At 32.2% G+C, this 11,940-nt stretch overlaps 1 protein-coding gene across 1 annotated transcript; it reads left to right on the top strand.

Moving 5' to 3' along the window:
• The first annotated feature begins 4,256 nt into the window (after positions 1–4,256).
• Positions 4,257–11,643, top strand: LOC148851904 (wall-associated receptor kinase 2-like). The gene is made up of 3 exons (XM_088943676.1): positions 4,257–5,236; positions 5,336–5,500; positions 10,292–11,643. Exons 1-3 carry the CDS (start codon positions 4,321–4,323, stop codon positions 11,509–11,511), a joined length of 2,301 nt encoding a protein of 766 aa, XP_088799802.1. The 5' UTR covers positions 4,257–4,320; the 3' UTR covers positions 11,512–11,643.
• Positions 11,644–11,940: the final 297 nt, after the last annotated feature.

Below are 11,940 nucleotides of genomic sequence, written 5' to 3'. Positions count from 1 at the left end.
AAGCATCCTGGGTCTTGTTGTTTTTGTAACCCAACCACCTTTGTCCCAATGCGATATTATGGACATTTAACTAATTCATATCATCGATCAATTGTATGTGTGTGTGCCCATTCTTTTTTAGTGATGGCAATGTATCCTTGATCATTCTTTGTTATGTGGCGGTGACGTGTGCAACGCTATAACTAAAAATAATTATGCATATCACTAATATAAAACACACAAAGATACAAACATAAACACACGATATATCCACTTAAGCCATACATGTACTCCATTTAACGTAGAATTACACACAACACTCATAGGGGTAAGCCCCTATTTATACATGAACTAACCGCTTTACATGAAATACAAAAATATAGTAAAAATATTCCAGGGGAGGGAGGCACGGTCTGGAATGGCTCACAAGCCGGCACAACACAACCTGCATTTTGTGTAGGCCGCAAGCAGGTTGTGTCATGCCAATCCATGGCCCATTTTACACCTCTATTTATTAAGAAATAACTCTTCTTTCTCATTTAATGCTTATTACTAAAAAGACACAAAAATCCTTTTTTTTTTCATAATGGTAAAACAAGTCAATGGCAAAAATGTTATTTAACATTCCAATTTAATGTTTGTTAGGGAAAATACACAAAAAATCCCTCTTTTTGTTCAATAATTGGAAAGCAAACCATGGTAATTGCTGAAACCTCCCTTGAAGTTTTTGACCGTTGCTTAAACCTCCCCTAAAGTTTAGTAATTGCAATCACCTCCCCTAAACTTCTTGACATAGTTGCAAGTCAACCCCATTTTTATGTAAAATCCTCTAACAAGAGGCATGAAAATGTCCAAAATACTCGTGTAATTATAATTAAATTTTCTTATTGAATAAATTTAAAATGGGATGATTTTTATTAATGCTTTTATCATTTATAATGGCATTTTGTTAATAATCATATCATTTCTCAAAAAAAATTGTTAATAATTATAATTAAATGTAATTTTACATTTCAGATATTAATAATTTTATTGTTGATGAAGTAAATAATATTTACTTTAAAATGTAATTTACTTGATTAATTAACTCAAAAAATAATTCTTTTAAATGGAAGTTGATTATTTAGCCTATAATAATCATCCATTGAATATCAAATGGGTTATAAATCATCCATTGGACTGGATTGGATTGGATTGGACCAAATATAGTCCAATTGACACTCCTGTTTATAAGAGCAATTAGCCATAGATAAGGGGAATTTCATCTACTTACGACGTTATTTCATCTAATTCAAGGTGGAGGAAACCAAATAATATATTGAAGGCTCTTTAATTTCATGGTTTTAACGTGGGGCTGAACTCTTTATACACCCACTGTAGGGGCGTATCGGAGGGGTCCCGGAACGATACGTATTAGCTAATACAGGCCGATACGTGTCGATACTTTGAACCTTGGTCATTGATTTAATTGTTGAGATTGAAATAGTCAATTCATCATGTCATCAATCGAATAATAAAATATAGAAGATAAATTATAAAGATATGGGGTCAGTGACAAATACTTATTTACTTTTAATTGCGATAAAGACCCTTGAACTTTTATATTGTAACAAAGATCCCTCCTGAGTTTTTTTAATGTATCATTTATCATAAAATTTTATTAAAAAGAATCAAAACAGAGAGAAACTCTCCTCCAAATGCAACACCAAATTGCTAATCGTCCAAGGATACACACTGGTAAAAAAACAAAAAATAAATAAAAAATAAAAAATAAATAAAACTGATCTATCCTCCAAATGCTAGTTATATGGATGATGTTTCCCACCTTATTTTTGGTTATTTATTTCCATATTTATGTGATTTAGATATGTAACGAGAACATGTAGTTTGAAACCATATTCTTGATTACAGATCGATCGAGAACTTGTGTTCTGTAAACCATATTCTTAATCTGGTTGAGGTTCTGATATGCTTGTTTAATTGAGTTTTATATATTCGAGGGAATACACAACGATCATGACATTGGTGGATGGATCATTGATCCAATCTTATCTAATCCCTTGTCAACTAGAAACAAATGATACCTGAAGAAGTTGACCAATGAGAAGCCCACATGAATTACAATGAATGCATGGCATCAGTTGATTAGTTAAAATCTGGATGATAAACATTGATTGGTCATGAGTTTAATTTTTAGGTTTTGTTACTCTGTGGTTAGTTGTTTGCATGCAAAATGATTTACATATTCTCTTCATCTATCGTGTTTAACTCATTCAAGTATCCCACTTTCCATGACATTCTTACCCCTGTCAAGGGCCATACTGGTGTTAATTTGGAAGTCCTCATTTGAGTGAATTGGGATTTTGTTCTCACACCGTCCTTCCAACAATTCTATCCATGTAGTGGGAACATCTTCCCATTAATGAAATTATACAAATATAGAGATGTTCTGAGTGCACAACTGCAAATTTTACGGGGACAGTGTGAAGACTAGATTTGTGAGGATGAAATTTGATTCAATTATTACTGACTGAAGTAACGATCTAAGCCATGTTTGATTCAACTCTCATTCTCATCTAAGATGAAATTTTAAAATAAAAAATGGGTAGCGATAACCAAACATTTTTTTCCTATAAAATGCATTCCACCAATGCCCAAAATCATCGGCATAGATGTTTTCTGGTGGATAGCGAACCATCAATGCCCATTGGTACAAGTTTCAACGGTAATCCACCAACAAACATTTATGGTGTTAATTTTATAGACCTAGCAGGTTGGCTGTTTATGACCACTGACATAGAGTTTCTTTAAAGAAGGAAAATAAGCAAGATGGGACATGAATATTTTTTATGTTGCAGTCAATTACCTTAATTTTTATGTTAGAGGCTGATTTTTCACTTTAAAAAGAATTAAAACCCACGGCAAGAGTTTAAGGTATTGCCATCAAACCATCAAATCAAACTATCAATTCTAGTTCAATTCAATAGCTTGATGGCGATGCCTTTGGTGGACCATCCACAACTCAGTTGCAGGAATGCTCTAATATTTCAAAACCTAAGGCTCAGTTTGGAAGGAGTACAAATACAAATATGTACAGTCCATCCAAACTAAGCCTAAGGGAAATTGCTTAAATTTCCTTAATTATCCAAGAAATATTAAAAGCACCCTTATTTGACATGACTTTAGTTTGGTCAATTTTTACTATAAAATGATCAAAAAGATATAATATCCCTCAAGTTATTGAACAATGACGAATTAGATTGTACTACTGTTCGTGCTTCAATGGAGGAAGAGAAAGGAGGAAGGCTATTTTGCTTTCTAAGTTTTTCTTTACTCAACAATCACTGATCCAATTGTTATTTTCGACTCTTATGATGATTCACAGGTTTTTCCTCACTCCGATGTCATCAAGTCATTTGAAAGAAACGGCCCAAGACAGCCTAGAGGTCTTGTGGACTCTAAGCCCATAACCTGGCAATTGCTTGCTTCTGTAAAAAAGAATATTAAAAAATAAAAAAAAAAGGAAATAGTTATTATAAATGGGTTATGAAATGATAATTTTAGTTTTATCCATTCGATATGGTATCCAATTAATCAATCATCCAAGTGGGTAGCGAAATTTGAACCAATTCGGGTCATTCAAACAATGTACCAAATCAACAAAAGAATCGAAGATATCAAAATTGTCTAAAGATATGATTTAGGTTGCCTTTGGCCTTTGATTACACTTTTTCACATTTCCAACATGATGCAAATAACATTAATGCCCTCATTGTTGTCATCTATTTAACAATAATAATAACATTTTATATTGAAATATCGGTAATATGATTTTGAATGCATGGTTGAGATAAATTGAGATCGTTGGCATGTTTTAATTTGTACATCACTTTAATTGATTATGCGAGATTGGTTGAAGTCTCGGTATATTGCTTGGATGGCCAAGATTAATAGAAGCCATGCTAAATGGTATCCAATTAATGAATTTGATCCAACATTCCAACCACCGGGTTCCATATGCTAGAATATACAATCTTTTGTATTTATTAATCCAAATTAGATATCGCTTAAAATTGATTTCTTCCTTTTCTTTTCGCTTTTGCTTTCAAAGCTAGCAGAAAAATAATATATAAGGGCAACTAGGTAACTTCATGTTCACCAATTAACACGGCTAGGGGCTTTGATAATTATAGAGGGTAACAGACTAACAGTTGGAGTGTCTCAGTAATTACCCAGAGTTCTAAACTATCGTGTATATATACCGCTACGAGCAAATCGCTGTTCTTCATCTACCTAAAACCAGATACACAAAATCAGGTCTGCACAGTTGCAAAGAGAGAGATGGGTTGGAAGATTGTCGTCGTGTCAGTAATCCTACTTCTGAATGCGGCATCAACTTCTTCTCAGAGTTCGGCGAAGCCTGGTTGCCAAGAAAAATGTGGGGATGTGAACATCCCGTATCCCTTTGGAGTTGGAAATAATGATTCAGACTGTTTCAGAGACTCACATTTCCGCGTTGTTTGTAACACTTCATCTGGCCATCCAGTGCTTCTTCGTTTCCCTACAGGAAATATACCCTTCCGGAATATATCGTTAGAAGGCCAAACCACCGTCCACATCCCGATTGCTATGGACTGTTACAATCAAAGTGGTAGAACCTATGACGGGTTCCAAGAAATAGATATCACACTGGCAAAGCAATTCAGCTTCTCGAGCACCCGAACCAAATTCACGGCGATCGGTTGCGACACCCTCGCCTACATGTCGAGTTCATCATCATCAGGTCATTCTTTTACGAGCGGCTGCATCTCATTTTGTTCGACCAACGAAGTTCTGATTAATGGCTCCTGTTCCGGCATTGGATGCTGCCAGACTTCCATTCCAAATGGTCTGAATACCTTTAACGTCAGCCTCTCCAGCTTTTACAACCACACCTACTCGTTGGACTTCAATCCCTGCAGCTACGCCTTCCTGGCTGACCAAGATTGGTTTAATAACTTCAATTTCTCCTCACCCGACCTCATGGATCTCCCCAAGAAGAGGCTTCCGATCCGGTACGACGGAGCCCCTGTAACTCCAGTGGTGCTGGACTGGGTAATCCCCGACGACAACTGCACCTATGCAATAAAGAATCGGACTAGCTACGCATGTGGAGACAACACCTATTGCTCCGATTCCTCCAACCCCACCGGCGGCTATAATTGTCACTGTAAGCAAGGTTACCGGGGGAACCCTTATCTACCCCAAGGATGCCAAGGTGATGATGGCGACCTCTCTTAATAATTTTTTGTTTTCACAATTCATTTCACCCTACTGAGAATTAATAACTTCCATTCATGGCTGGTTTTGCATGTAGACATTGATGAATGCAAGGAAGGCAATAACTGCACACATGTGTGCACAAATACAGTGGGAAGTTACAAATGTTCGTGCCCCAAGGGGACTCACGGAGACGGCTTCAAGGGAGGATCTGGTACTGGTTGCATTAAAAATCGAAGTCGAACGTTTGCGATCGTTACAGGTAATATTAATATATTCTAGTTCCATTTTTTAAAATTTCCTACCCAAAAACTCATCGTAATGAAACGGGGATAATTAGTTAATAGTACCCTTGATTTTTAATACTAATTAGTTTTGGATTTGTAAAAAGTTTCGAGTTTTCTGCGCGCTGGAGCATGTATAAATTTTGTACAGGTGCGCCGTTGGTTCTGAGGGTTGTTTGCCTTATTTTAGGGGTGTTTTGTATTATTAATTGCTGTTAATCGGAAAAATGGTGCAGATTAGCACAAGTAGTGATTTCTTGCAATGGAGCCTCATTTTTCTGGTTGGTTGATTGGTTTATCAGGGAAACAACTGTTTTGGGTGTTCTAAATAATATCTATATATATATATATACTAGCAGGTGTGATGTACAAGATTTATTAAGCAAAAGTTAAATAATAGAAAGTGTCAATTACTAAAATACTCCTTCTAGTTTCATGGATTTACAAATATCTACCCTATAGTTAAAACTTTACTTAAACACCACTTATAATTTGCAATGGGTTTAATCAATCTTCCATTAGATGATAATGGAAAATGACAGTATTGACCCTAATGTTCATTTAAATAAATTTAATTAGAAGAAAATAAAAATAAAAATATAATTTTTGCCCTTTATAAGACATGCGCAACCACTCTATTGGCTATTTTTAGTTAATTTTATTTTTTGTACAAAAAAAGTGTTGAGGGTATTTTTGGAATAAAAAATCATGGGCCTAATGGCAAAACAAAAACTCCTTAATGAAAGGTTTATTCATCAAACTGATTAAACCAACCAACCCAATCAATTCGACCCAAGTTGGTCAGTTTTCTAGTATTTTAGGTCGGCTTTGGTCAAAAAATTTCCTAATTCGACCAAGTTGGATCAATTTCACTTTAGTCATTTGTAAACTAACCAAAATCGAATGACGTAACCATGGATATATATTAGTATTTTATATTTTAAATATAATATGAAAAACTGAAAATTTTCCCATTTTTCTTATTATAAAATGTTTTATATCATAAATACAATTTTTAACTTAATTTTTAATAATTACACTGTAATTTTTAAAATTAAATTTAATTTTAAAAGTTAAAATCTTTTGAATCAATTGGCCAAACCAAAAAATCGATCCAAACAAATACAACTTAAGTGCGTTGGTTTTCACAAAAGGTTAGTTGGTTTCAGTTGACCAACTCCCCAACCTGGCCGGGTCTATTTGGTTGGTCAAATAGCCTAAGAACAAACCAAACCAACTCATGAACGCTCATAATTTTAGCTAAATTAATATTCTAATCTCTGATAAATAATAAATAGTTTAATGTCCAACAATTATTGAAACTTTATAGCAAAAATACACAACCAATGAAAATACATTGACAATAAAAAAAATACAATAATTACAAAAGTGCAATAAGTACAAAAAATATATTAACTTATTCAATAAAAATTAAAATCTCGAATAAATATTAATCAGTAAGTTATAACAAAAACTCAATAAATACAATAAATTAAATTTAAAAATTTCACTAACAGTAGTTTAATCACCAATAATTATTGAAAGTTTTCTATGTAAAAAAATAAATAAATTTATACATATATTGAAAATACATTTACGACAAAAACAATTTATAATTACTGAAATACAATAAATATTAATTTTAGAATATATAATTATATAATAAATAAAAATTAAGAGTTTAAAATTATTATTAATAAATATTAAATTTTTTGAAAGTTATTTTCTTGAATTATTACTTGATATAAGCGAAATTAGTTATTTACAATATTATGTAAAAATATTAAATTATTATTAATTTTAATATTATGTTATAATTATTTTTTACTTTTCAGAAAATTTTTAAATTTATTACATAATTTCTTTATTTTAACTATTTAAAATCTAGTTATATTAAATATTTTGTTATTGAAAATACCCAATTATTTAAATACTTAAATAATATGTAATATATTTAGATTTTAAAATATTAGTTTTTGATGGAATTTAATTATCCATAAAATCAAAATTTATACTATTATTACATAATTTCATTATTAATTTTGTAATTAATTAAATTATTATTATTTTCAATATTATGTTATAATTTATAATTTCATTATTTTCAATATTATTATTAATTTCGTAATATATTAATTTCAATATTATTAATTTAGATTTAAATAATTCTTAAATTTTTTTAATCCAAACTTTCTTTAGATAGATATAGATAAAATGTAGGGGAAATGATAAATAAGAATTAGAGATAATTTAGGAGAGAAACTCTCTACTAAATTAGAGATAATTGTGGAGATAAATAAGAATTAGAGATAATTCTAGAGAAAGTGGGGGAGGGAGTTTAGGATAAATTTTTGGAGAAGAGATTATTTAAGTTATTGGGAAAGTGCATTTGATTTGTTGTTTCAAAAATGACATGGAATAAAAAAACAAAAAATTCAAAAAAAGGAGAAAATTTCTTGACCCCTTTGTTTTAATGTCAACATAGCTCTCCTTGCAAGAAACCCCCCTTCCTTATTTTCTGTTTTTTTTATTTATTTTTTTTTAATTCCACATAATTAACCAGGAAATCACATATACCTAACTATTTCTAACAACCACAAAGCTTTTCTAATGTTTAGTTAAGTGGCATCACTTTCCCCCACTTCCTCCTAAATTGTCTCTAATTCCTATTTATCTCCTGAATTATCTCTAACTCCTATTTATCTATCAAATTATCTCTAATTTAGTAGAGAGATTCTCTCCTAAACTATCTCTGATTCCTATTTATCCTCTCCCCCACTTTTTATCTATATCTATCTAAAGAAAGTTTCAATTAAAAAAATTAAGAACTATTTAAATGTAATAACGAAATTATATGTAAATTTAAAATATTTATTCAAAACACAAAAAAATAATATATTTAATAATATTCATATCATTAATAATTCCATATTTTACAAAATTCATCATGAAATTATTGTTGTTTATTAGAGATTAGACTATAAATTTAGTTGAAATTAGGAGTGTTAAATGATTGGTTTAGTTTAGTTGTAGGTTGTTTCACTAACCAAATCAATCTGGTCAAGTCCGCAGTTTGTCATTCGAAACCGATTGATCATTACTACAAACCCACCAACTCGGGTTGTATCAATTTGGGTCTATTTTCGGTTTAGTTTGTGTGTTCAAAAGATTTAAACTTAAAAATTAACTTTTAATTTCATAAATTACAATGATATTATTAAAAAATAAATTACAAAATTAAATCTATGATATGAAATATTTTAGACTAAAATATGGGAATTTTCCTACTTTCCAGTATTAAGAAATTAAATTTAAAATATAAAATATTAATATATATTTATTAAACCAAAGCCAATCTGAAATACTAGAAAACTGACCAACTCTGATTGAGTTTGGTCCAGATTGTTTATTAAAATGTTATATACTCTTATATATTTCTATTGTTTAACTTTAGCTTAACAAATTCCCTGCATCGCACGGGTCCAATCACCATGCCTCTCTCCATTATCCCCACTCTGCATTCTCTTTGAATTTCTCTCCTCTCCCCTTCCCACCACTCCCATTAAGCCATGTCGCCCAACTACCTAAAAATACTCATATAATCTCTCTCCTAAGGTATCTTATTTAAACCAATAGGAAAGTATCATGCTGCCCCACTCCCCAATCAATTTCTAAAATGCATCCCCCCATCTATATACACTCTCCCTCATTTTAATATTGTCATTATAAAATCTATCACTCTTTCCATGGGGCATTTTGGGTCCTACGCATCACTATTTTTATTGATGATGAAATTGGGTGAACATTATAGTAAGAAGATGGGTCAAGAAAATATAAATTTTTAATTACCAATTTGAATATATTTTGATTGATTAGGAATGGCAACTGGGCTGGTTCGGGGCAAGGCATCCCCTCCCCATCTCTTCCCTATAAACAAAATCCACTACCCCATCCCCGCTCCATTCCCGATGGTAGGGCAAGTTTGAGTCAAGGCACCGACAAGGAATCCTCAAATTTTCCATGAACCAAGATAACCACCTAAAAGTACATCAAATTTAAGAGTACTTTTAGTAATGGGATCATGGGAATTTTAGGGTATTTTAAAAATGAAACTATTGGAATTTAGGGGTATTTTAGAAATGAGATCATGGGATCTTAAGGTTTAGCCTTGACGTGCATACCTTAATTATTAGAAGTTCTAAGCATTTATATATGTTGCTCAAAAAACGTTATAAAATAACTTTTACACCAGTTTCTTATCATCAATAAAATATCTTTCCACCATGATTATTAGTTATTAGAGTACCTATTGTATCTGAAATTTGTCATATATATTGATTTTATGGAAATAAATGGAATAACTAGCTTAAAAGGGGAGAAAAATAAAATTAAAAGGCAGAAGTATTGGCATAAGAATCGTAAGTGTACCACTAGCAAAGACATAACCAAATGCACTTAAAGGGGATCGAATAACCACTTAGGTTATTGGTTTCAAGATAAGTGGCAATATTTTTTCAGCCTAGGAAATTCCGCTTTGCCAAAATATGTGTATGCATGATTAATTATCTGATAAAGATTGGAAAATTGATCTTAACGCATTAAGCTAAGAAACCTAATCCAAGTACAGATTTAAGATCATAAACTCCATTTAAGAGGAAGGAAATCTGTTAAGTACAATTAGTCTATATTAATCAACTCTAATTTCTTGTTGAATCATCTCATTTATCTTGAATTATTATTCAACTACTTGGTTTCTAATGGTTATGCAGGAATTGGCTCAAGTTTAGCTCTATTGTTATCATTCTTTGCTAGCTTCTGGTTATACCAACTCTATAAGACAATAAGAAGTAAGAAAATAAAAGAGAAGTTCTTTAAACAAAATGGCGGTTTGTTACTAGAACAACAAATATCTTTAGAGGAAGGTAATTTCGATAACACCAAGATATTCCATGCTGAGGAGTTGGAGAAGGCAACAGATGGCTATAACGTGAATCGAATACTTGGTCAAGGTGGCCAAGGTACAGTATATAAAGGTATGTTAACAGATGGAAGAATTGTGGCGATTAAGAAGTCCAAAAAGGTGGAAATGGTGGATGAAGATCAAATCAAACAATTCATCAATGAGCTTGTTATACTTTCCAAGATTAATCATAGAAATGTGGTTAAATTGTTAGGTTGTTGTTTGGAAACAGAAGTTCCTCTGCTGGTTTATGAGTTCATCTCTAGTGGAACCCTTTTCAATCACATCCATGATCGAAGTGATGACGACATGCCATTTACATGGGATAATCGACTAAGAATTGCTACTGAAGTTGCTGGAGCACTTTCCTATTTACACTCAGCAGCTTCTATCCCAATATATCATAGAGATGTTAAATCTTCAAACATACTCTTGGATGATAAATATAGAGCCAAAGTGTCAGACTTCGGGACTTCAAGGCCGATTGCAGTTGACAAAACTCATCTAACCACAGCAGTACAAGGGACATTAGGATACTTGGATCCTCAGTACTTCCAATCAAGTCAATTTACAGAGAAGAGTGATGTTTATAGCTTTGGAGTAGTTCTCGTAGAGCTTTTAACGGGAGAGAAGCCAATTTCTTCATTTAGACCAGGAGAGATTAAAAGCTTGGCCACTTATTTTCTTTCTTCCATGGAGGAGAACCGACTCTTTGAAATTCTTGATGCACAAGTGGTAAAGAAGGGTGAAAAGGCAGAAATTGAGGTGGTTTCTAACCTTGCAAAGAGGTGCTTGGATTTAAATGGAAAAAACAGACCCACGATGAAAGAAGTTACAGTTGAGCTAGAGGGGTTAAGAATATCTAAAGCTCATACGTTGGTTCAAGAAAACCATCAAGAGATGGACTATTGCCTTATAAATCGACCAACATGTCTACAGGATTCTGGTTCAACATCAATTGGATACAAAAACTTAGAGAAGAAGGCAAAACCATTGGATGACCAACCGCTATTGTGTAACACTTATTAGTTTATATCAACTTTCTGTTTCTTTCTTAGTTTATATCAAACCAAATATAAATATATATAGCTTGATGTTGAATGGCTTATGGAAATCGATTCTACTTTATTTGATCAATGGTAAGGCCAAAATTATCTCTGACTCAAAGCTTAATCAAATGCATTATTTGTCAATGTGTATGGTTTTATTTTTGATAGAACTGCCACATTAACATCCATTGGAAACTATCCTGCCCTCCTAAAATCATACTCTCAATGTACCTAGTCCTGAAATAGACTTAGAAATTGGGGGATTAGAATGGGTGCAAAGTGCCCACATGGTTTGGAGGAAGATACAAATCACCTCTTCCTCCACTATGAGGAAATGCTATTTCATTCTAGAGATCATTAATTTTCCAGAAATAATTGACTAATGGAAATTATTTGTGTAATAATCATT

Source organism: Nelumbo lutea, chromosome 5 (genome assembly GCF_056320005.1).
Source record: "Nelumbo lutea isolate HS-2025 chromosome 5, American lotus-T2T, whole genome shotgun sequence".
In the NCBI taxonomy this organism is placed as follows: domain Eukaryota; kingdom Viridiplantae; phylum Streptophyta; class Magnoliopsida; order Proteales; family Nelumbonaceae; genus Nelumbo; species Nelumbo lutea.
The sequence above is the reverse complement of the archived record's forward strand: the minus strand, read 5'-3'. Positions and strand labels throughout refer to the sequence as shown.

Coding starts and splice junctions, on each gene's coding strand:
- LOC148851904 (XM_088943676.1), top strand. CDS start 4,321: ATGGGTTGGAAGATTGTCGTCGTGTCAGTAATCCTACTTCTGAATGCG. Junction 5,237..5,335: donor TCTACCCCAAGGATGCCAAG/GTGATGATGGCG, acceptor TTTTGCATGTAG/ACATTGATGAATGCAAGGAA. Junction 5,501..10,291: donor AACGTTTGCGATCGTTACAG/GTAATATTAATA, acceptor ATGGTTATGCAG/GAATTGGCTCAAGTTTAGCT.